Here is a 24,608-nt window from a genome sequence, read left to right as displayed (position 1 = left end):
CGGGGCGCGGGAGCGCGCACCCCCCGGGGGTCGGGCCGCGCGCGGGGCTGGGGGGGTCGGGCTCTTTTCCGCAGGACAAGGGGCAGGACAAGGGGCAACGGGCACAAACTGCAGCACAGGAGGCTCAAGTTAAACATAAGGAACAACTTCTTTGCTGTGAGGGTGACAGAGCCCCGGGACAGGCTGCCCAGAGAGGCTGTGGAGGCTCCTTCTCTGGAGACTTTCCAGCCCTGTCTGGATGTGTTCCTGTGGGATCTGCTCCGGCAGGGGGCTGGGCTAGATGAACCCTGGAGGTCCCTTCCAACCCCACCACGCTGTGACTCTGTGCCAGTCCCGCCTCCTTCTGCTTAGATGACAAGTGGGGACCGGGCACGCGGGGCGGTGGGAGGGGTGGGCCACGCGTTCCTTTCCCTTGGGATGGACAGGGCGGGGTGGGACTGTGTTCCCACACACACACCTGCACGGGATACCAGGGCTATTGGTGTCCCCACATGCCTGGGGGACAGGGAGCAGGCCGAGATAGGGGTACTCGTCCCCATCAGCAAGGGGGGTCAAGAGCTCAGGGCCACGGGTGTCCCTGGCAGGGTCGTGCACTAGGAGGCTGTGGCCACCCGTGTCCCTGCCTGCAGGGAGGATAGGGCTGGGGCTGGGTCATGAATGACGACAAGGTGGTCATGCATGTCCTCACCTGCAGGGTGCGATGGAGCCACGCGCATCCCTGCCCGTGCGGACACACGGGACAGCTTGTGCTGGGACCCCGCGCGTCCCCGCCTGCGTGGGCACAGGGCCCCGCGGGGACAGGCGGCGAAGGAGTCTCTGCTGTGCACGCTGGTGACACTGGGACATTTGGCCCCAGGGGTGTCACCAAGCGGGAAAGATGCAGATACTGCTGGTCTCTGTGTCCATGGCCTGTGCAGAGGTTTGGGGTGCTGGGGGTGACGCCCCAGGCTGAGGGGGTGCAGCTCTGAAAGCCCCGGGCTGGCGGGGGAGGGGGCGGGTCCCCAGGCTGTCTCACCAGCACCGGGCAGAGCCAAAAATGAGCTGTGAGCACAAAATAAGCTGTGAGCCAAATCTGCTGAGATCAGGTGGTGCAGGAGATCTTTGCTCTGGGGGAAGCCATGTGTTTTCAGTCCTGCAGCATGGTTTTTGGAGGAGTGTGAAACTCCAGGCCTTGACAGGGCACAGGGATCCTGTATGATGGGGGAAGGTAAGGCTGGGGAAGCTGGTGCTTGATTCCACTTGGTGCAGAAGGAGAGAGTGACTTTCCAAAGGTGGCACAGGGAACTTGTGGAAAAGCAGAGACTGGAAGGCTCATCAGACCTTACAAAATTCCTGGAAAGCTTGACAAGTCTGTGGAACTAATCAAAGCTTGCTTTCCCTGGGCAAGCTGCACCACGGGCTTCCAAGGTCTGTCTGGTTTCATTATGTCAAGCCAAGGAACCTCTGCATGGTTTGTGATATTTGAGAGGCAGGTGTGACAGTGGGGAGCTCTTTCTGGAGAAGCCTGGCAACTGGTCCCCAACACATGGGAGAGCAGACTGGGGAGTGTGAAGCTGAAGCTCTCAGCTGAAGCATGGGAAGGGAGCTTGTGGGGCAGCCAAGAGCAACAACTCATGAGATGCCCATCTTCCTTGGGTATGAGGTCTGTAGCCCAGGTCTGCATGCTCCCCTTCTTGAATGCCTCCTGTAAGGACTGCTGGGACTCAGCCCTGCCTGTGAGGAGGTTCCCAGTATTAGCTGGCAAAGGTTTGATAGGTGGGGGAAGCATTGGTGTCCATGTCTCCTCATGCTTTACAGACCAAGTTCTGTCAGAGAGAGCTGCTCATGGGGAAGGGAAATGGTTCTTGAGGTTTGATTTGGAGACACAAGCTGCTGTGCCCAGTAACTTGGAGGAAGACATAAGGGGAGTGTAGAGGCATGGAACAAAAGTTCCTTGTAGATGGGAAAGGTTCTTAGAAGTGTGTGGTCCAACCTACTGCTTGGAGCAAAACCACCACTGTCACTGTATCATGTTGGCCAGGCTGGAAGGCTTCCAGAGACACCCCTGCCCCAGGTCTTAAATTGATTAGACAAGAAGTGGGGTTTTCAGTGCTGGCCCATGTAGAGATGCAAAGTGTATGAGAACTGGCATCTTCGTGGCTTGGGTCAAGAGCAATTCCCATACCTGAGGAAATGGGAAGTCTGCTCAGGGACAGGAATTTGAAGACATATTTTCTACTGAAGCCCTGCGAGGAGACCCAAGGGGAAGGGGGAGACATGCTGCCCTGTGAGTGTGGTGCTGTGCTTTGAGCCTTGGCTTTGCCCCATGTTTCCTGAGAGGCTTTGGGAAGTCTTCTGTGGCATCTTCAGGCCTCGGCTCCAGGTGGGGTTTGCAACTCTGTGCATTTTGGGTCAGCAGGAGGTAAATCCAGCTGTGTTCATGGGGCCTCCCTTCCTACAATGTGAGAGGTCATGTGGATCTCTCTGCACAGGGAAACCACAACCACTGCGGGTTGCTTGTGGTTTCTCCAGCCACCCAGCCCTCCACACTGGTTTCAGCAGGGAATGGGCTGTTTCCGTGGAGAGATGATGTGATGTGATGTGATGATGGCAACTGGGCTTTGCTGCTCCTAGCAGAGGTCCTAGGCATCTCCATGCTTCACCCATTGGCCAAATTTTTGTATTCCTCCTGCGGGATGGGGTTTATGGAGCCTCTGGTTCCTACCAGCTGCACAGTCCCAAGCTCACACCCACAAGACCACTCTCAGCAGAGGGCTGCAGGGTGGAAGAGCTCTGGGTCCCTTTCCACAGGGACATGCTCCAGGAGGACAGGGGTGGCACTAGCTGACCAGGGACATTGCTGATGCTGCTCTCAGCAACTCTGAGACTTTCAGCAGCCCCGGCCAGAACCAAAGATGCAACCAGTGCAGAAGTTTAATGTTTAATGTTAACTCCATGTCATGGAAAGCTGGCAAAGCCCTTTGCCCATAAAAACATTTTCTGAGGTGTTGAGTACAGGTGAGCTGTTGTGACCGAGGAGGAACATGGAGATGTTAGGTCCTGAGAAACATCTCTGGCTGTTTCCTGTGCTCACAACCTGGCGATGAGTGTTCAGTTGTAGGAACACAATCCCTGGGAGCACAAGTGACAATCTTTACAGGTGAAGCAGCTTAACTTGCCAAGTGTGTTGTGTATTTAGTGGCATGTGTTGTTGGGCCACTGATTATAAGTGAAAAATCCCACCTGGGATTCCCAGGGAATCAGAAATCAAGGCTCCAGAGCTTCTGGCAAAGCTGTTCTGAACCCACAGAACCATAGAATGGGCTGGGTTGGAAGAGACCTTAAAGCTCACCAGGTTCTAACCCCCTGGACACCTCCCGCTAGACCAGGTTGCTACAAGCCCCATCCAGCCTGGCCCCAAACACTTCCAGGGAAGCGTAATTGTTTTAAGCTTTAAAACAATTAAAACCATTAATTAAATTAACAATTAATTAAAACAATTGAAAGAAGAACTTAAAGACTTGGCTTTGGCTTCTGACAGAGTGATGTAGGAAGAGATGAGGCTGGTGCAACGCTTTTGGCAACACAGCCCCTCTGAAATGAGGCTGCACTTTGGATACACACCCACAGTGTGGGCACAAGGGACAAAAGGCCTTATTTTGTGGAAAATCCTGTCTTGGAGTAAAATCCAAGCTTCCCTGTGCAGCAGCTTGTACCATTTATGACCAAAAAATGTAGCCTTTGGTGTTCATGGCTCTCCCATCAGTCGTTGCGTGGGGCTTTAAAGGTTCAGGTACCACTGATAGAATTTGCTCTGGATCCAGGGATCCTTTGTGGAAGTTGATGTGGTAAAGCGTCATAAGAAAGGCTGGTCATGGGAGTGCCCTTGCATTGGCCAAGAGGTGATCAAGAGGTCTTTATCTGCTCTACTAGCACACTCCAGGGTACCTGGCAGAGTGCTGAGGCTGTTCCCATCGTGTTCCCAGATGGATTTTTCTTGGACAGGACAACGTGTGAGCAGAGAATTTGGCAGATGGAACGTGTCTGGTTCTGTGCCATGGAGCGTGTTCTTATCACCATGTTGGACCAGCTTAACCTGTCCCTGCCGTGGGTGATGAGCTGTGAGCCTACAGCTGGGACACCTCGAGGCAGGGGTGATGGTCCTGCTCCAGCAGAAACGTCCTCTCAGACCAGTGGTCACCTCCTGAGGGAGCTTTCCCGCGGTGATGGGGGCTGATGTGCCACCTTCCCACAGCTCACATCGGGAGATGCTGCTGATGGTCGCAGGGGGGGTTGACCAGGCAGCAGGAACCACAAGAGGGAGCTGAGATCATGGCCTGTGGATGTCCCCAGCCTCCAGGAGCAGCCCTGCTCCAGCTCGTTCCTTCTCCTCCCGTTTGCAGGTCGCTGCTTCCAAAGACCCCGCGGCCAATGCAACCCACAGAGATTATGTTGAGTTTGACCGTGGTTCTGCTGCTGACGTGGACCTTGGGGAGTAAGTACAGTTTGAGGGAAGGGGATGGCAAGGGGAGATGCTGGATTGTTTGTGTCCTCAGAGGAACTTCCTCTAACCCGTGGGGCATCAGATAAGAGAAGGGGATGATTCAGTTTGTGACAAGGTAAGAAAAAAAAAAAAGGAGCAAAATGTTGACCTTGAAGATCCTGGTGGTTGGGAGACTCAACTGCTACTGTTTCTAAGGGCAACCAGCTTGTAAACAGGAACTGGAGCTTGTTGCTGTTATCACAGTAAAAGCAATAAAAATGAATCCAGGGGAAACAAAAATATAGGTTTCATTACAAAGGCTGCTGCTGATATACAATGGTAACTCCAGTGTCAAGGCCTTTGCTTGGCTCACATGGACACGGTCAGCGTCAGAAGAAAGGAGAGACTTCTGATACAGTGAGAGAGAAGGAGAAAATGAAGATCCTTTGGGATCTGGTGGGGCCAGAAATTGATCTGGGGACATCAGGATGACAAATGTGAATTTCTAATTGTAGCCATTTCTTGTCCCTCCAAAGGAGTGCAGAACTTGTCTAAACAGTGGTTTGTACAGAAAGTTTCATGAAAAGGTTGAGGATGCACCACAGTGCAGACGTTGTTCTGCATTGGAGAAGCTTGTTTTTTTGGCAGCTCACCAAGTGGGTCTGGTCTGTTCCAGGAGCTCAGGAGAGCATCTCTTGGGAGGTCCAGCGCTACGATGGCTGGTACAACAACCTGCAGCACCACGACCGCGGCTCGGTGGGTGAGTGCCAGGCCTGGGGAGGGGGATGGTGGGATGGAACAAGCCACCACTTGTGCAGCTGGCTGCCTTTACAACTCAGAAACCCTATCTGACTTGAGCCTGCACCGGACAGGTGACCAGACAATGCCCACCATCCTGAGATAGGTCCCTAGCTGAGGCTGCACCCCACTAGAGAAGTCTGGAGGGGTCAGGCAGCCCAGCTTTGTCTCCCATGTCCTGGCCTTGCCACTTCTACCTGCTGCCCAGCCACCATCTGCAGGTCATGCTGGTGTTGGATCAATCCCAGAGTAGAGCTGTGCCTTTGTGGGACTATTTAAAACCTGCAAGATGGGGAGGACCCAGCCCTTCCTAGCAGGTGTTTAAGTGATGGTCAAGGATCCCAGAGCTAGGAGAAGGCATCTTTAGCCAACATCAGCAGCCAGTTCAAGCAGCATTCATCACAAGGCTAGAGACAGAAGAGTTCATGGTCCAGGTGTGCTGGTCCTACTCCTTTTGCATTTTGCACCAGACAGATCTTGTGCTTGTACTGGTCTGTACAGGGAGCAGGGCAGATCAGGTAGGATTCAATCTAAAATATTCCAGGCTATGAGTCCTCCCACTTCCTGCAGCCCAGATCGGTCACTACTTGGTGACACGAGGCACATTACACAGCTTCCTCCAAGCCAAGGTGGCTCAACATGACATGTGTGACATTCACCCTCTGGTTACACCAGAGCCTGTCAGGAAGATCCAGCAGGTCCCTGGCAGACAAGATGTCCCTCTTCCAGAGCAGGCAGATTGGAAATAAACCTAAGGCGACCAAGCCCAAAACTAAGCCAGTCATTCAGGGTGTCCTCCAGCTGTGGAGAGCACCTGCCAACCAAGCCTACCACACTGCTGAAGAGCCTTTTGTAACAAACTCAGTGAGAATGGGCAACAACCTCCTGACTCTAGGCTCTTGAGTTACAGGACAAGCAGTGGGTGTGAAGTCAGGGTGTTTGTCTCTCATCTCCTCTATTGTCTCTCTGCCTTTCCAGCTGTTCCCTCTCCTGTTCCCTATGGTGTTGGCAGTTGCCATGCTTGGGTAGGATTGCTTAGTCAACACAGGCAGCTTAACATCACTCCAGTTACCTGCTGGACTGCATCACCCCAGACCTCCAGGAGGCAATGGGGACGCACATCACAGAATCACAGAATGTTAGGGGTTGGAAAGGACCTTCAAAAGATCATCTAATCCAACCCCCCTGCTGGAGCAGGGTCACCTAGAGTAGGTTATACAAGAATGCATCCAGGTGGGTTTGAGTGTCGCCAGAGGAGGAGACTCTAATTTCTCTGGACAGCCTGTTCCAGTGCTCTTTCACCTTCACAGTGAACACAAATGGACCCGAGAGGGACAACTGAAAGGGAACATGCCCACAGAGGATCTCTCCTAGTTTTAAAAGGACTCATCTCAGTGTTGCAAGAAGTTTTGGGTGTTGGTACCAACACTCATGTTCTTGGTGACTATTAAGTGTCTGTGCCATCCTCTTGCACTCTTCCAGGACCCTCACACACACTGGTGTACCCCTCTATAGAATCCCAGAATCACAGACTGGTTTGGGTTGGGAGGGACCTTAAAGACCATCTAGTTCCAACCATCTGACACAGGCAGGGGCACCTCCCACTAAACCATGTTGCTCCGAGCCCCATCCAACCTGTTCTTGGACACCTGCAGGGATGGGGAGAGGCCTCCCATCTGTCAGGTGCCACCAGACTCATGCCATGTTGCTTTGGTGCCACAGGTGTCAGGTTGCTGCGTCTCCTGCCAGCCAACTACAGGGACGGTGTCTACCAGGCGCTGCAGGAGCCCCAGGTGCCCAACGCTCGCCAGCTCAGCAACGCGGTGGCACGGGGACCCTCCGGGCTGCCCTCCCACAGAAACACCACCGTGCTGGCTGTCTTCTTTGGTAAGAGCTGGGGCCCGGCCGTGGGTGAAAAAACATTGGTCTGGGTGGAATAATGTTGGTTTGGGTGGAAAACTGTTGGTTTCTCACACCCCAAGGCCACACGCCCGAGAGCTCCACACCTACCACTTCATAGCAGACCCACAGCCAAAAGATAAAGCCTTGGGCATCATCACAGCAAAACACTGTCTTGGCCAAGAAGATTTCTGTGATTTTTTGTGACTTTTGGCAGTTCCCCAGAAGCTGATACTTGTAACTTGGGAACTTCCTCATTGGTTTTCTCAGAAGAGTTGCCCTGTTGCAAAACACCTGACAGACAAGATAAGAGCTGTGCTGTGGTTGTTGGCCAGAAGTGCTACAAGATGGAGCAGTTTTTGCTCTCACACAGGAGCATGACAGGGTCTTGGGTCTCCATGCTTGGGGATGTCTGTCTCTGGGAAACACCCTCAGCTCACTGAGAAAGCAGGCTGAACCTGTCAAAGCAGTGGAGACAATTAGCTCCCCATACAGCTGAAAGTTGATACACAACCCTGGACACCCAAGCTGAGGTGCTTGATCCCAAGATGTGCCACAGGAGGATCAGACACTCGTGTGGCACTGTTTAGCTTCTCCCCAGAGGTAGTCTTTCTCAGCACACCAAAGCTCAAATGGGCCAACAGCAACAGAAGCCATTGGGCTCAGTGGCAGCAGTAAACCTTGGCCTTGAAGGCCAGAGGCAAAGAGGAGCTCAGGGAACTACTGGCCAAAGGCAGAGCTTTGCTCCCAGTGAAGTGGTGGCCAGCAGATGGTCCAGCTGCTGGTCATCTCTGAACATCTGCTGGCTCAGTTTCTCTACCCTGGCCCCTGAATGACCGTACTCATGAGCTCTGGCCAGGAGCACCTGGAGCCCTGTTTCTGTGGACTAGAGTTCAGTACATCTGGGCTCCAGACCAAAGTGACTTTTTCAATCATGGAGCAAACCAGAAGTGAAGGCAAGGAGGAAACCACTCTTACTGCACAGGGTGGTCCCTTCAGTCCACGTACAGCTCAGCTGCCCACCCCCACCACGTCCTGCTCCAGGTGCTGGTGGCAGTCCTCCCAGCTGCTGACCACACTCGGGTGCCTGGCAGGTTTCCACGTGCTCTCAGACATCCTGGGGATAGAGCAAACTGGCTGCCCTGCTGAGTTCCTGAACATCCACATCCCACCCGGAGACCCGGTGTTCGACCCTGCAGGCACTGGGGACGTGGTCCTGCCCTTCCAGCGCATCCACTGGGCCACTGAGACTGGGCACAGCCCCAACAGCCCCCGGGAACAGGTAGGAAGCATTTGCTTTGCTCTTTGCCTTTCAGCTAAATTCCTCTTCACCCAACACTGGGGTCTGTAGAAGCCAGGACAGTGGCTGAAAAAAAAAAAATAAAAAAAAAAATCACCCTCGTCTCCTTAAAAATTCATGTCTCTGGAGTGTTTGAACCAACTGCTACTAAACCTCCAAGGTTTAGTTCCAGCTCCAGGTCAAGGCTTTTCTTTTCTTGGCCAAAGACAACGTAATTGCTCTAGATCTGCCTGTGCCATCTACTTGAATGACAATTCAAGTCTTCTGCATTGTTTCTGGAAGGTGGAAGGAGGGGAGGGGAAGCAGGAAGATTGGGCATCCTCTTTAGCTGACAAAGGTTTGATCACTTCATTCAAAACTGATTTGGGGCTTTCTGGGTCAGGTGAAACAAGTGATATGTTTTTTATCACTCCGATAAGCCTTTTTAGTGCAAGTGTCATGAACTTCCTTAACCAATGGATACATCTGTGCTGCTCTAGGTCAGTAATTACACTGTGGGGTAACATGTCACAAAACAGGGCCAGTGCTGTCATCCAGCTGTGAAGCTTCTTGGAATTTCAGCCCTTTGGAAAAACATCCAGATTTTCCCCCACATTTTGCTGAGGCTCGATGTGTTCCCAAGCCCACCCTCCACCCCCCTGTTTTGTTTCCTGCTGGAAAGCTTCCTGATCAAAATCACTGAAGCAAAATACCCCCCCTGAGCCTTTCATGTGATAAACCACAAAGAGAGCAGAGTGGCAGGTCATGATTTGGGCAGCACTTCAAACCTTAGAATAATGAAAACTCCACCCTGTTTTCAGACTAAAAAAGGATGTTTTCATGAAAACATTTGCAGGGAAGATATACAACATGCTGCCAGGACAGTGGGACTCCCTGCCATGAGGACAGAGCTCACTTGAGGGTACAAATCCAGTGATTCCAGTGTCCTAAGTGATGGGTTTAGTCCCCTTCTCGCTTGGTCTTGCCTATGGAGGGGTTCAGAGGTGCCTGCTTCTGAGCAGAGCTGAAAATAATAAGGGAAAAAAAAAAACCAAAACAAAATGTCCTTTTGACAACCCTGTGCCTGGTCCTTTCCTGTACCTGGCACTAATTCCTGCCATTGCTGTGAAAAATGTGTCTATATTTTAGAGAATCATAGAATGGTTTGGGTTGGAAGGGACCTTAAAGATCATCTAGATCCAAACCCCCTGCATGGGCAGGGACACCTCCCACCAGCCCAGGCTGCTCCAAGCCCCATCCAACCTGCCCTTCAACACTGCCAGGGATGGGGCAGCCACAGCTTCCCTGGGCAACCTGGGCCAGGCTCTCACCACCCTCACACTAAGGAATTTCCTCCTCATGTCCAACCTCAATCTCCCCTCTTTCAGTTTTCATCCCTTCCCCTTTGTCCTCTCCCTCCCTGCCCTTGTTCCAAGTCCCTCCCCAGCTTTCCTGGAGCCCCTTCAGGCACTGGAAGGTGCTCTAAGGTCTCCCTGGAGCCTTCTCTTCTCCAGGCTGAACACTCCCAGCCTGGCTCCAGAGCAGAGCTGCTCCAGCCCTCCCAGCACCTCTGTGGCCTCCTCTGGACTCACTGTGGGAGCTTCATGTCCCTCCTGTGTTGAGGGCTCCAGAACTGGACACATATATTGGACACATACATTTGCATCCTGACAGCTCTTTTTGATACAAGGCATGGGGTGGCAGCTTTGAACAACCAAAAGGGCCAGGTTGGGGCTTTCCAGACCATTTTTTTTTTTGCACCTTTCCACTGACCACCCAACACCTGTTAATGCCCCTTCCCCTGCCTGCCCTAGATCAACAAGGTGACGGGCTGGCTGGACGGCAGCTCCATCTATGGCTCCTCCCACTCCTGGAGTGACGCCCTGAGGACTTTCTCACGGGGACAACTGGCGTCAGGACCCGGGGGGCTCCTCCCCAGGGAGACCGATGGGAGGGTCCCCATGTGGAAGGCATTGGATCCCTCCACCGGACAGGGTGGTCCCCGGGGGATCTACGGTAATGGTGTTATTCTCAAGGGGAGGGGATCTGAGCCCAGAGGGAACCCTGGGAAAGGCAGGGGTTTGTGAGGAGTTGAGACATGTGGGCCAGGAGTCCCATGAGAGAACAGGCAGCTTCCCAGCCTTTGGTGGGGGAAAGATGCATGGCCAGGTGAAAGATTCCTAGCAAAGACACACCATGAACTTAAGGTGCTGCATCCCTAGGAGGGAATGGGTCATTTCCCAGCCAACCTGCAGAGACCGGTGGGTGTTGGCCATGTCCTCAGGGCAAAGGGACTGCCACCAATAAAAACCTGCTCAGCTTGCTTTGAATTCCTCACCTGCCCAACCCTTGGCCTTTGCTGGGGACCTGGAGCTGCTTCTCTCCGGCTCAGGCTGTTCACCTCCCTGAGGTGGAAGGATGGACCAGGGAATGAGGGGATGATGGGATGCAGCTGCAGGGCTGGGACTGCCCCTCCAGCCAGGGGCAAGGTGAGATACATAGTGGCATCACCCACAGATGGTCTCCATGGCTCTTGCAGACCTGGGGAGTGCCTGGGGGAATGAGAACCCCTTCCTGCAGGCCCAGAGCATTGCCTGGTTCCGGTACCACAACCACCTGGCTGCAAAGTTGGCTGAGACACACCCCAACTGGTCTGATGAAGACCTTTTCCAGCACGCTCGCAAGTGGGTCATCGCCACTTTCCAGGTGAGGGATGGGACTCCCCCTGGCTTTTCTGGGACACCCCATCCTCCTGGTACTGGCCCTGACCCTGACCCAGCTCCCCTGTGCTCTAGAGCATCGTGCTGTATGAGTGGCTGCCAATCCTGCTGGGGAGAAGCGTCCCCAAGTATGAAGGTGAGTGGCACAGCGGGGGAGAGTGTGTGGGGAGCAGGGGAGGCAGGGGACAGGATGGGAAAGGACCGTGGCTGCTGCCCCACAGGTTACCAGCAGCACCTGGACCCCAGCCTCTCAACAGAGTTCGTGGCAGCTGCAGGGCAGTTCCTGGCCACCATGGTGCCACCCGGCGTCTACAAGAGGTGGGAACAGCTGGCAGGGCTTGGGGAGAGAGATGCCTGCACCAAGGAAAGGGATGCCCAAGCTGGGGTGGTGGCTGGGGGCGGTCCCTGTCCCTTCCATACATCCTGCTCCTTGCTGGGACAGCCAAGCCCTGCCAGCTTGGGGCAGCCCCAGCCAGAGACTGAGGGTCCAGCTTTTTTCTGCTGTTCCAGAGACTCCAAGTGCCAGTTCTTAAAAGTGTCCGAGTCCGGCACCTCGTTCCTAGCCACGCGGCTCTGCAACAGCTACTGGCGCAGAGAGGTATGGAGGGGAGCACGGGGGTCCTGAGGAGGTGGCAGACTGGTTGGGGGGGGCTCCAATCCTTGCCTTGGGTGATGGAGGTCCCTCCAGGGGTCTGACAGGGAAACTGGGTGCAGAGCATGAGAGCCAAGCCAAGAAAGCAAGGGGTATGAGAACCTCCTCATCCAGACATCCCCAGATGCCACCTTCAGCTGCAGCAGGCTCAGACCTCTAGGTTGAGCTGACATGGAGTAAATCAGCCTGGAAGAAGTCCCTCATCCCCCTGCGCCTGGCATCTGCACCCCTATGGACACCAGTTCAGTGGTGTGAGGCTGTCCCACGTCCTCAGTCCTTCAAGGAATCACTTGCTCTTCCCATTTCCCCCAGAGCACCAGGCTGCAGCAGGCAGAGGATGTGGACAATCTCCTGCTGGGGATGAGCTCGCAGATCGCAGAGCAAGAGGACAACATTGTGGTGGAAGATCTCCAAGGTCTGCACTCCCCTGCACTGCAGCTGGCGTGTGGGTGGGGGACCCTCCTTCCTGGGGCTCTGCAGGGACCTATGTGGGGAGGCAGATCCCATTGCCACTTCCATCAGCACCCAACCACATGCTCAGACCAGCTTCAACCTTGTTAACAGAGAGGCTGCAGGGCATGTCAAGTGTGTTCACAGGACCACCCTGGCTACGGCATGGAGATGATCTCCATGTTCAGCATGGCCCCTGGCAGAGGGACGAGGCCAGCCCAGCAGCTATGGGAGCTGGGGTGGCTCCTCTGGCTCTGCCTTGCCATCACCATGTCTTCCAATCCACCCACAGATTACTGGTACGGGCCCCTGAAATACTCCCGCACCGACCACGTGGCCAGCTGGTTCCAGCGCGGGCGGGACCTTGGCCTGCCCACCTACAACCAAGCCCTGGAGCGATTTCAGATGAAGCCTCTTCAAAACTGGTCAGAGCTTGCCCCACACCTGGAACAACAGGTAACAGGAAACTGCTCTGGGCATGGGAAGTGTCTGGGTCAAAGGATGTTGGGGCAGTTCAGGCATGAACTGGCTTCTCAAGTAATGTAGGAAGAGGGATATCAGTGTGCACCCTGCTCTAGCTTATCTTCATGTCTGTGGGGCATGAATCCTACCCTGGTGCTAAGCTCCTGTGCCACGGGGTGCTCTGCTGCTCCTGGAGCTGAGATGCTCTGGGATTGATGCTTAGGTGCTCAAGTCCAAGCCATGAGCTCAAGGCTGCTTGGGGCTGAGCATCCTCCCAGTCTAGGGATGTGTGATGCCTGGGAAATGCATGTTCCTTGCTGCTCCTGGGGCTTGCCAGTGCTTCCTCAGGCCCTGGAAGAATTCCCTCTGCTCACACGAGTGTGGTGGGTGTTTCTGGCCAGGTCCTGGAGAAGGTTGCTGCCCTGTATGCCAACAACACAGCTGGGCTGGAGATGCTCCCTGGGGGCATGCTGCAGGCTGATGGCTCCCTCTTCAGTGCCATCATCCTGGACCAGTTTGTGCGCCTGCGTGATGGGGACAGGTTTTGGTTCGAAAACAGCAAGAACGGGTAAACGTCCCCTCCCCATCTGGCAGGCTGCCCACTGTTTGGCCAGCTCCAGTAACACACAAAAACTGGGGCTGGAGGAAAAAACATCCTCCAGCTTGTTTCCTAAAGTTGTGGAGGGATTGAGTCCCTCCTGCTGCCAGCCAGTGACACCAGGGGCCACCACTTGGCCTCACGCCTTCTTCCCCAGGCTGTTCACAGAGGAGGAAACTGAGCAGATCCGTAACATGACCTTCCATGATGTCCTGGTTGCTGTCACCTCTGGAAACTCCACAGTCCTCCAACCCCACGTGTTTGTCTGGAGCCAGGGTGAGTGCTTTGTGCAATGGAAGAGAGCAGATGGCACCAGCAGGTTAGGGGGGAGAGCAAACCCATCTCAGTGACTCGGTGACATGGGGAAAGCACCAGACTGGCCGCTTCTCAAGCCTGATGCCTGCTGTGCCCTCAGCCAGCAAAATGCCTGCCGAACACCTGGGTTGCCTGTGGGCAAGGTGGGCAGTGCTGGTGTTGAAAGGGGACTGAAGACCAGGCATGTGCATTGCATGAGTTGTGGAAGGATCTCCAGGTACTGATGCCCTGGAAGGCCATGCTGGGGTTCAAACTCAGCCTCTGCCCACCTCACACTGTCACACTCCTCACTGATGTGTCCTCGGGCTCCTTCTGTGTACAGGTACTCCCAGGTCTGCATGTTAAAGTGATGAGTGGCTTGAAACCTGGTGCAGTTTGCAGTTGAACTTTGTGTACAGTAACTGCAGAACATCTACTTCTGCCTTCAATGGCATCAACCCCTGAGTGTCCTGCAGGGTCCAACCCTGCCCAGCTGCTCTCCCCAACAGGGTTGTTGGTCCACCAGTACTGCTGGAAGGGCTGCTCAGGCTTCCTGTACCTGTTCTTGAGCTGCATCAGCCTGGGGAGATCTCAGGGCTTGTGTCCCTGCCAGGCTGGGTGCTGGTGTGCACCTCTCACCCTGTTACATCCTTGAAATGAGCCTTCCCCTCCCTTCCAAGACCTAAAAAGAGTCCTGATGCCATCCATGGTCAGGGCAAGGTGTGGCCGAACACAGCAGACCTTCTCCTCTTGGGATCTTGCCACAACATTCCTCCTTCCCAAAATCATTTTATCTGGCATGCATTCCAGCCCATGCTAGAAGTTTTGGCTCCCTTGGTGTCAAGTCCATGGAGCTGCACCAGGAGGACTCCCTGGCTGGCTGTGGATCCCACCATCAGAGGTTCTGGGGGATGATGGAGGTCAGATGGGTCAAAGGTTCATGACACTCACTGCTTGTCTCCCCCCGTGCAGGGGACCCGTGCCCCCAGCCCCAGCAGCTGAGCACTCAACACCTGGCCAACTGCACACCCATGATGGTGCTGGACTACTTTGAAGGCAGCGGTGCAGGCTTTGGGATCATCATCGTTGTCCTCTGCTGCCTGCCTTTAGGTTTGCCATGTTTCTTTACCCATCTCCTCTTCTACCAGAGCAAGGGGCTGCATGTCCATGGACCAAGTACCCCCCAGCAGGAGCTGCTGAGTCTTGGTCACTTCTGAGGTCCTTGAGGTGTCAGGTTGCTTGGGCACCAGGAGGGAGCTTTCATGGAGCAGTCCTGCATTAAATAAATCCATCCAGCATTGATCTGGGGAGATGGGGAAGAAATCAACCCCTGTCTGCTCCAGTGGCACAGGTCATGATGCCCAAGTGGGAAGGAGCTTTGTGGTGTCTCATATCTCCTTCTCCCCCGTGTCCTCAGTGACTCTGCTGGTGGCCTGGATTGTTGCCGTTCTCCGCAAGAGAGATTTCAAGAAGCTGCAGAAGCAGCAGTGTTCCAGCATGAGGAGGGAGGTGGCCAGTGAGGCAATTCCTGGTGAGGCAGCACTTCAATCCTGAGATGGCATCTGGTGATGCTGCTGGAGCTGGGGCAGGGTTGGGCTTGGGGCTTATATGCAGGCTGGATGTCAGGAGAAGCTGTTTCCCCAGGAGGATACTCAAGCAGTGGAGCAGGTAGCCCAAGGTTGGGTGGGAGGCCCTCCTAACCTGAGTCCCTTCCAAACTGAGTAATCCTATGACCATCTATCACTAACTAACTGCAACCCTCTCCTGATTACACCTTTTCTGAAGGAAACCCATTGCATCAGTAGCTCCAGGACAGGAACTGTGCCTTCTTGCTCTGGACACTGGAAGAATCCTCCTGTGTCCATGAGCTTGAGCTCTGCAGTTGGGAGATAATTTTTCCTTTAACTGGTCATGGAATCATTCCCAAACTGGGTGAAGGAGGTGCTGGGATGAGTGGGAGCCCAGCTGTCCCTCTCCAGCTGAGTCCTGTCTCTCTCCCATCAGCCATGGAGTGGCAGGGTCCCAAGACAGACAGCTCTCCTGTCTACATCCTGCTCCAAGCTGACCAAGTGCTCAAAGTGCTGGATGGGAGAGGGTCTGTGCTCCGGGTCATCAACCTGAAAGCCCATCAAAGGGTGGAGGTGCTCATCTCCAGCAACAAAGGGAACAAAGCTCTGCTCCTGAAGAGCCCCAAAGAGTATGACCTGGTGAGTACCACGATGCCTGGGATACAATACCTTCCCCTGCACCCTCCACAATCCTCTGCTGCCCAGTCCTGGGCACTGTGAGCAGCATAGATCCCCAGAGGATGGCTGTGGCCTCCCAAGAACCACCAGGTCCATGGAGTGACCACTGTGGTGAAGGGCAGCAGCACTCCCAGCCCAGCTGAGCCTCTGCTGTTCACAGCCATTTGGTGGGGTCTTTGGCAGGTGCTGCTCTTCAGCAGGGAGGTGGAGAGAAGCAACTTCATTGGGAAGCTACGAGGCTACCTGGAGGAGAATGGCCTTGACCTGCATCTGTCTGAGATCAAGGAGCAGACCCTGATGAAATGGGCAGTCACCCAGGAGCAGAGGAAACAAATTCTGGAGACTTTCTTCAGGCATCTGTTTGCTCAGGTCTGTAGAGGAGTGGTGGGCTCTGAGGCATGGAGGAGGGTACTTCTGTATTGAGTAAAGACTGACTGGTGCTGCTGCTGCTCTTCATAAACTATGCACAAGGAAGCTGCCAATACTTTCAGGACCAAGGGACATTTTCCCTTGCAGAAGACAAAGGGAGTTCTGTTTGGGCTGGGGTGCCCAAAGTTGCAAAGAGACTTCTCCCCCTCCACTCTCATGAGAACCCCTGCAGGGCTGTGTCCAGTTCTGGGGCCCCAACACCAGAAGGACATGGAGCTGTTGGAGGCAGTCCAGAGGAGGCCACAGAGATGATCACAGAGCTGGAGCAGCTCTGCTCTGGGACAGGCTGGGAGAGTTGGGGTGTTCAGCCTGGAGAAGAGAAGGCTCCAGGGAGACCTTAGAGCACCTTCCAGTGCCTGAAGGGGCTCCAGGAAAGCTGGGGAGGGACTTGGGACAAGGGCAGGGAGTGATGGGATGAGAGGAGATTTATATGAGATATCAGAAATGAATTCTTGAGTGTGAGGGTGGTGAGACCCTGGCCCAGGTTGCCCAGGGAAGCTGTGGCTGCCCCATTCCTGGCAGTGTTGTGCAGGTTGGATGGGGCTTGGAGCAACCTGGTGTGGTGGGAGGTGTCCCTGCCCATGCAGGGGAGTTGGGACTGGATTTAAGGCCCCTTCCAGCCCAAACTATCCTTGGATTCTTGAATTATATAACTGAGGTCTCCATAATGGTCAGTGGTGTTTAGTGTGAAGGTCATATAGTGTCGGAGAGACATGGGACTTCTCTGTGGTATCTACCATGAGTTTTGCACCAGGGGATTCACCCATCTTTGAACAATAAGTCAGGCAAGTGGACACCAATTTTCTTTGCCAGGACTCATGGGATTTCTTTTGTGGGACACACCTGCAGGTGCTGGAAATCGACAAGTCCAATGCTGGAGAGCTTGACCTTGCATCTTCACAGAAGACAAAGGAGTCTCTAACGTGTGAGCTCAGCAGGGCTGAGTTTGCCGAAGCCCTGGGGCTCAAAGCCCACTCTATGTTTGTGGACTCGATGTTCTCCCTGGCTGACAAAGATGGCAATGGTTACATCTCTTTCCGGGAATTCTTGGACATCTTGGTGGTCTTCATGAAAGGTGGGAGCTGGTGCTGGTTAGTGTCTTCATCTCTTGCCCTCAGTGCTGTTTCTATGCTCTGGCAGTGCCACCAGCAGAGTGAAGGAAATCCAGCAGGTCAACATGCTGCAGGTTAAAATTCCCTTCACTCAGGACAGCTTCACCTTGAGTTTTGGGGCAGTGACAATAGAATTGTTTTCTGAAAGACTGTTCATGAGGGTCTGTCCCGTCTCTTGAATGCATGCTGCCCTCGAGAGGTGGTAGTAACTGGATCTGACACCACATCTGAGCCTTCCCTGGTTGACCACTGGGAAGTGGAGGTAGGGAGTCCCAGACTCGATCAACAGCAGCTCCCTGAACACCAGTTGCTGTGCAAAAGCGTGTTTTGAGTTTGCAAATTTAAGGTGGAAGAAGAGAGTCTGCATCTACCTGGGCTACCTGGCCCTTCAGAAAGCCAACTGGAAGTGGGTCGTGCTGTTCACAGCCAGTGGCTGCCCAAGCTGCCCTCAGCACTGTGCCTTCTGTCTTCTCAGAGCTGGGTGGGGATTCACTGCTGCTGGTCCAGACTTTCAAAGACAACATTTGAAAGCATCTTTGTGGATTAAAATAGGATCTTGTTCTTGCTTCCCCACTAGGGTCCCCAGAGGAGAAGTCCAAGGTGATGTTCAGGATGTATGACATCGATGAGAATGGGTTCCTCTCCAAGGAGGAGTTTCTGAGGATGCTCAGGTACTTCTCATCTCTCTAGCTGTTTTCACAATGTCTGTAAGCACAGATGTCTTCAAAAGCAGCTTCCAGCTTCTGTGCTCCACTCCCCAAGTGTCCTACATAGAGTCCATGGGCTCAATGCTCACAGCCAAGAGCTCATTCCTTCCAGGAAACTCTGCCCTGTGTGATTTGAAGAATTCAAGATGTGGTCCTCTGAAGTTACCATCTCTCCTCCTTGCTCCAGGTCCTTCATTGAGATCTCCAACAACTGCCTGTCCAGAGACCAGGCAGAGCAGGCAACCGAGTCCATGTTTCAGGCCTCGGGATTTCAGGACAGGGATGAGCTGACGTGGGAGGATTTCCATTACATGCTGCGGGACCACGACAGCGACCTGCGTCTCACCCAGCTCTGCATCAAAGGTCAGTGGGCAGGAGCACTGGGTCACACCAGGCCCTGGGGCAAAGGGGCAGCACCTGATACAATGGATGGGTACCAAAATCTTGTCCCATTAATCTCTCCAACTCAACTGCAGCCATGGGGCATCAGCTGTTGCTTCAAGTGTGACATATATTGGTCAGCTCAGAGTATCTCCCCCCTCGCCCCTGCCCAGGGGAGATGACTAAACCTTGTCCATGCATCTCACATGCTCTAAATGGCCGTTTGTCCTTTTGGCTTCTCAAAGGTGTCCCTGAGGTTCTCAAGCAAAATGTGCACAACCGTGTCTCCTTCATAACTAGGAAAGAGCCCAAAGGGTAATCTCTCCACCTTTGTCTTGCTACTGCTGCTGTTTCCCCTTCTCCTTCTGCCCTCAGGCACGTCCATCCTTCACCTCAGCCTCTTCAACAAATGCTCCCATTGGGTGTTCACACTTCAAGTGCTGGGGAAGGGGGATGGCCGTGCTAGGACATGCACATGAGCAAGTCAAACACCAGTGGGGCTTCTGCCTTCCTCCACTGGGACCCAGGCAGGCAGAGGGATGGAACTGCCTCCTGCAGAGCCCCCGTTGCAGCCACGACATGGGGATGGGAGTCCTACCTTGCTTTTCAAGGGGTGGGTTATCTCTGAGTGAATCCAGCCCATGTACCAAGCTTTAATTAAAGTTAATGCAAACAGGAAAGAGCTGGACATCTTCTTGGTTAATCCTGACATGGAGAGTGGAGAAAAATTTGTCAAGCCTTTCCTGCAAGTATAGCTTGGGGCTGAACATAGCTCCATTTCCAACAGGGCCATCTCAGAGGAGGAGAAAGACCCAAACCTGGACACCATAAGCCACTACATGGAGCCAGAAGGACAAGAACTGAGGAAGAGACCAGGCAGAAGGTGAGTGAGCCCCTTCCTCTCCAGGCTCACTTCTCAGGCTTGGGTCCAGCCTGTTTGCTGCTTCTCATGTCTCAGTGTCAGTCTAGGTGGCCCTCCAGTCAAATGGCGCTGCTGCAAGGAGCCAGCACCCCCACGACAACGTAGGGAGGGGATGCAAGACCCTCACTGCAGGAGATGCCCCAGCCCAGGCAGGCCCATAAGAGAAGCTAGGGGAACAGCCCTGGCTCAGTGGGGACAGTGGGTCCTTTGCTGCTTGGGAAGCTGCTGGTTCACCTGTGGGCTTCCTGCAAGAGCTGCAAGAGAGACTCTGGTCCTCACTGCTGCGGTTGCAGAAAGTATTTCCACAAGGAAGCAGTGAAGTGGTTGTTCTTGGTGGCCAGAATATCCTGATTTCCCTTAATAGTTCCAAGGACCTTCCCTGCACTGGTATCAGTTTGGAGGGTTGAATATCACTATGAAAATTATCTTTGACAGTTCTTAGCTGCAGTTTCACTTCTCAGTCACTGCACCTGCACATTTGTTATCAGCTCTCAAGAGTGTGTACGCTGTGGGAGGACCTGAGATCAACCACAGACACTGTGGTCTGCAGGTTCTGGCCATCACTGGTGTGCAGAGGTGGTCGCTGGAAGACCCAAAGCTGGGCAGGGTGGCCCTGAGCTGTCCCCCCCTAGTGACACCACCCCCTGTGTTTGCCAGAGCCAATCAGTACCAGCTGCACGTGTACACTAAAGCCCAGCGGAAGAAGTATGAGCCGAACAAAGTTCAGCAGAAGATCCAGGAGTTCAAGCGCTTCGTTGAGAATTACCGGCGCCACATTGTCTGTGTGGTCCTCTTCTCTGCCATCACCATTGGCCTGTTCGTGGAGAGAGCCTACTGTGAGTGCCCATCCAGCCCCAGGCACAGAGGGGTGCATGGTCTCGGCTCCTCAAAGCTGCTGGTTGCACGGGACATGCTGGGGTGTAAGAGGTCCCAGCAAAGCTTTGGGCAAGAGGGTTGGTCCTTCCCTGGGCCAACCAAAGGATTACCGAGGTGGGAAGACACCTCTGGAGGGGTCTGGGCTAATGCCCTGCTCAGAGCAAGGTCAATTTCAAAGCTGAATCAGGCTGCTGAAGGCCTTGCCCAGAAAAGGTTTTAAGAGCTCTGGGGTTGGAGATGCCACCATCTCATTGGGCCTGTGCTAGTTTTTGACCATCCTCCCTGTGAAGAGTTTGTTGACACCTCTCATATTGAGATGCCCAACAGAGGACACAGTACCAAGATGCAGTTTCACAGGGTCTGGCAGAGGAGGACAATCCTCTCCCTTGACCTTCAAGGAGACCCTGTCACCCTGCTCTGGTGACAGAGCTCTAGGTTGTCACCCAGCTCTGGGGTGTCTGACATGGAAAATTGTGCCCCACTCCTGGTACCTTTTCTTGGTGGAGCCACACAGGTAGTTGTCCCCTTGTTGGGGTCACTCCCTCTATCTCATGGAATCATAGAATGGTTTGGATTGAAAGGAATGTCAAAGATCATCTCGTTCCACCCTCCTTGCATGGGCAGGGACACCTCCCACCACATCAGGTTGCTCAGAGCCACATCCAACCTGCCCTTCAACACTGCCAGGGATGGGGCAGCCACAGCTTCCCTGGGCAGCCTGGGCCAGGGTCTCACTGCCCTCATGATAAGAAAACCTCTTCCTGATATCCAATCTAAATCCACCCAGACTACGCCTTCGACTCCCCCAGCACGGGAATTGCACAGACCACCTTTGTGGGGATCATCATTTCCCGGGGATCAGCCGCTTGCATCTCCTTCATGTACTCCTACATCCTGCTCACCATGTGCCGCAACCTCATCACCGTCCTGCGGGAGACCTTCCTTAACTGCTACATCCCCTTCGATGCTGCCGTGGACTTCCACCGCTGGGTTGCCATGGCAGCCCTCATCTTCTCAGGTAGGTGGGCTGCTGGGGGATGTGCTGCCGGCAAACCACAGCTCAGGTGGGAGGACCAGCCCATCATGGCCCAACAGGACCAGGCAAAAGCTTGAAGACCTGCACGGAGCTTAAAGAGATGTAGATGCTTTGCACAAAGGATGAGGAGGAATTGCTGGGTCCCTGAGCACATCAGCAGGGTCTACTGCGTCTCCATCCACAGCATCAATGATGCTTTTCTCTCCCGGTTTCTGTCTCTTACAGTGCTCCACACTGCAGGTCACATAGTGAACGTCTACATCTTCTCAGTCACACCTCTCAGTGTGTTGTCCTGCCTCTTTTCCAGTGTCTTTGTGGATGATGGGTACGTGAAATTCGAAGTACCGTCCAGAGACAGTGTCCTGGGCATGGACAGGAATGAAAGTGGGAACCAGGAGTTTGCTTTGGCCACTCCATGGTGTAATCTCTTGTCCCTCTCCAGGTCCCAGCTCCCACAGAAGTATTATTGGTGGTTCTTCCAGACTATTCCAGGTGAGATGACCAAGCAGGCAGACCTGCAGGCCCATGCCCAGAATGGGCAGCCCTCTGCCCAGCCCAGATGAAGCCCCTGTAGGGCTACTCTGACATACCCCAGGACCTCCCAACTCCTTTTCTCACAGGCATGACAGGAGTGCTGCTGCTTGTCATCCTGGCTGTGATGTATGTGTTCGCCACCCACCACTTCCGACGTGTCAGCTTCCAGGGCTTCTGGATCACCCACCACCTCTACATGCTGCTCTACATCCTGGTAAAGCATTTGGGCTGGGAGGGAGGGGTAGGGTCAATGCACCACAATCCTGTGGGTCAGCCCAGCTGATGAGGTGGAATAGCTGAGGAGGTGCCAAGGGAGCTGATGGCCTCACCCTGGCTCCCCACGGCTGATGAGCTGCCATCCCCGGGGGATGGTTTGTCATGCTGATGGGGGCTCCTCCCTGGCCAGATCATCATCCATGGCAGCTACGCGCTGATCCAGCAGCCCCGCTTCCACATCTACTTCATCATCCCAGCTCTCATCTACGGTGCTGACAAGCTGCTCAGCCTGAGCAGGAAGAAAGTAGAGATCAGTGTGGTGAAAGCTGAGCTCCTGCCCTCAGGTACCCAGCGTCCCTGGCCACACGGCAGCAGCTCAGCCTGAGCTCTTTATAAAAAGCACAGGGATGTGCAGCAGTGAAGGAACCTCCACCACCACTCAAACCCTCCTCCTTAAACAAGTTTCCACTCCCACCTCCCTCCAGGTGTCACCCACCTCCAGTTCCAGCGGCCGCAGGACTTTGACTACAAGTCCGGGCAGTGGGTGCGCATCGCCTGCATGGCCCTGGGCACCACCGAGTACCACCCCTTCACCCTGACCTCGGCACCCCATGAGGACACCCTGAGCCTGCACATCCGGGCCGTGGGGCCTTGGACCACCCGCCTGCGGGAGCTCTACTCCCCAGAGAGCCTGGCCCTCACTGGCAAGCTGCCCAAGGTGAGCCCCACGCTGCTGCTCTGGGAACAGGGACATCCAAGCCCAAGAGCATCTCAGCAATGGGCTATGCCCAGCTCCAGGCACTTCTCCAGCCTTGAAGGTGGCAACTGGAGGCAGGAGATGCTCTGCTGATGGTCGGCTCCCTTCCAGCTCTATCTGGATGGGCCCTTTGGGGAGGGCCACCAGGAGTGGAACAAGTTCGAGGTGTCGGTGCTGGTGGGAGGAGGCATCGGGGTGACACCATTCGCATCCATCCTCAAGGATCTGGTCTTCAAGTCATCCATAAACTCCAAGGTGCTGTGTAAGAAGGTAAGAGGGAGCACCTGGCAGACATGAGCCCTCTTGAGATGCCTCTTGCTGTGGCTGGCCTCTTTGGGGGCAAAACTCCTCCATGATCTGTGTGGGAAGGAGCCCCATGGACATGCCTGATGGTGCTGGCCCCACTCTGAGCCTCATCCCCACGTCTCACAGATCTACTTCATCTGGGTGACACGCACCCAGCGGCAGTTTGAGTGGCTGGCAGACATCATCCGTGAGGTGGAGGAGACAGACAGGAACGACTTGGTCTCTGTGCACATCTACATCACGCAGCTGGCCGAGAAGTTCGACCTGCGCACCACCATGCTGGTGAGCCAGGCCACCCACTGCCAGTGGGGCTGCCAGGCCTGCTGGGCTGGCCCTCTGACCTGCACTCATCTCTCTTCCAGTACATCTGTGAGCGGCACTTCCAGAAGGTGCTGAACAGGAGCCTGTTCACGGGGCTGCGCTCCATCACCCACTTCGGGCGCCCACCCTTTGTCCCCTTCTTCAACTCACTGCAGGAGGTGCACCCTGAGGTCAGTGCCCAGCTGGGGACAGGAGGAGGGCCACCCATTGGCCACTGTGCAGGACAGGTCCCAGCCTGTCCCCAAGGCCTTGGTGTCATCCACACCAAGGGCAGGACCAAGGGGCATGAGTCCTGCTTCCCCTCAGGAGCCAGGATGAGCTGCAACAATCAGCAACACCCCAACCAGCCAAACACGCCCCGTATGGCAAGAGCTGGCAGAGACCCTGGGGGATCCCATCCTTCCTCCATGACCCCAGCAGCTCCACAGGGCAGTGACAACCTCCCCAAAAGTCCCCCTCAGCATGGGACAGCTGACCAACCATAGAACCCAAGGGAATGGTAGGAAGATGTACAGGAGGAGGTTTAGGTTGGGCATTAGGAAGAGATTCTTCATCCAGAGGGTGGTGGAGCACTGGAAGAGGCTCCCCAGGGCAGCAGTGATGGCACCGAGCCTGACAATATTCAAGAAGCACTTGGACAATGTCCTCAGGGACATGGTGTGAACTTTGGGGTTGTTCTGTTCTGGGGCAGGGGTTGGACTTAGTGATCCAGGCTGTCTGAGAAGGTGGTTGAGCCACCATCCCTGGAGACATCTAGAAAGATGGATGTGGTGCCAGGGACAGGGTTTAGTGGTAGATGTGGCAGAGTTACATTAGTGGTTGGACTTGATCTTGAAGGTCTTTTCCAACCAGAGTGATGCTGACAGAGTCTGCTATGACAGACTGCTTGGCCATGCCCAAAGCTGCCAGAGGACAAGAGACCAAGGGGGCCTGGGCTGGGGGGGGAAGCTGGTGATTCTAGGTTTGACCTCTTTGGCTCCCTCTTTCCCCAGGTCCAGAAGATTGGGGTGTTCAGCTGTGGCCCACCTGGGATGACGAAGAATGTGGAAAAGGCTTGTCAGCAGCTGAACAAAAAGGACCAGGCCTACTTTGCACATCACTATGAGAATTTTTGACCCTACTCTGTGCTGTTTTAGGCTGTTTCAACCCTC

General features: G+C 54.5%; 1 protein-coding gene across 1 annotated transcript; it reads left to right on the top strand.

Moving 5' to 3' along the window:
- Window positions 1-4,428: 4,428 nt before the first annotated feature.
- Window positions 4,429-24,572, top strand: DUOX2 (dual oxidase 2). The gene is made up of 33 exons (XM_010005946.1): window positions 4,429-4,474; window positions 5,139-5,222; window positions 6,983-7,147; window positions 8,254-8,441; window positions 10,253-10,454; window positions 10,978-11,144; window positions 11,234-11,294; window positions 11,380-11,476; window positions 11,669-11,756; window positions 12,123-12,225; window positions 12,553-12,716; window positions 13,124-13,290; window positions 13,478-13,596; window positions 14,587-14,724; window positions 15,032-15,145; window positions 15,619-15,821; window positions 16,044-16,229; window positions 17,139-17,364; window positions 17,979-18,072; window positions 18,296-18,471; window positions 18,735-18,804; window positions 19,277-19,372; window positions 20,069-20,247; window positions 21,075-21,305; window positions 21,549-21,648; window positions 21,766-21,815; window positions 21,944-22,071; window positions 22,264-22,417; window positions 22,559-22,791; window positions 22,942-23,100; window positions 23,263-23,418; window positions 23,499-23,627; window positions 24,450-24,572. The coding sequence occupies exons 1-33, from the start codon at window positions 4,429-4,431 to the stop codon at window positions 24,570-24,572; spliced, it is 4,596 nt and encodes a 1,531-aa protein (XP_010004248.1).
- Window positions 24,573-24,608: the final 36 nt, after the last annotated feature.

Source organism: Chaetura pelagica, unplaced genomic scaffold (assembly GCF_000747805.2).
Source record: "Chaetura pelagica isolate M959 unplaced genomic scaffold, ChaPel_1.0 scaffold369, whole genome shotgun sequence".
In the NCBI taxonomy this organism is placed as follows: Eukaryota; Metazoa; Chordata; class Aves; order Apodiformes; family Apodidae; genus Chaetura; species Chaetura pelagica.
The sequence above is the reverse complement of the archived record's forward strand: the minus strand, read 5'-3'. Positions and strand labels throughout refer to the sequence as shown.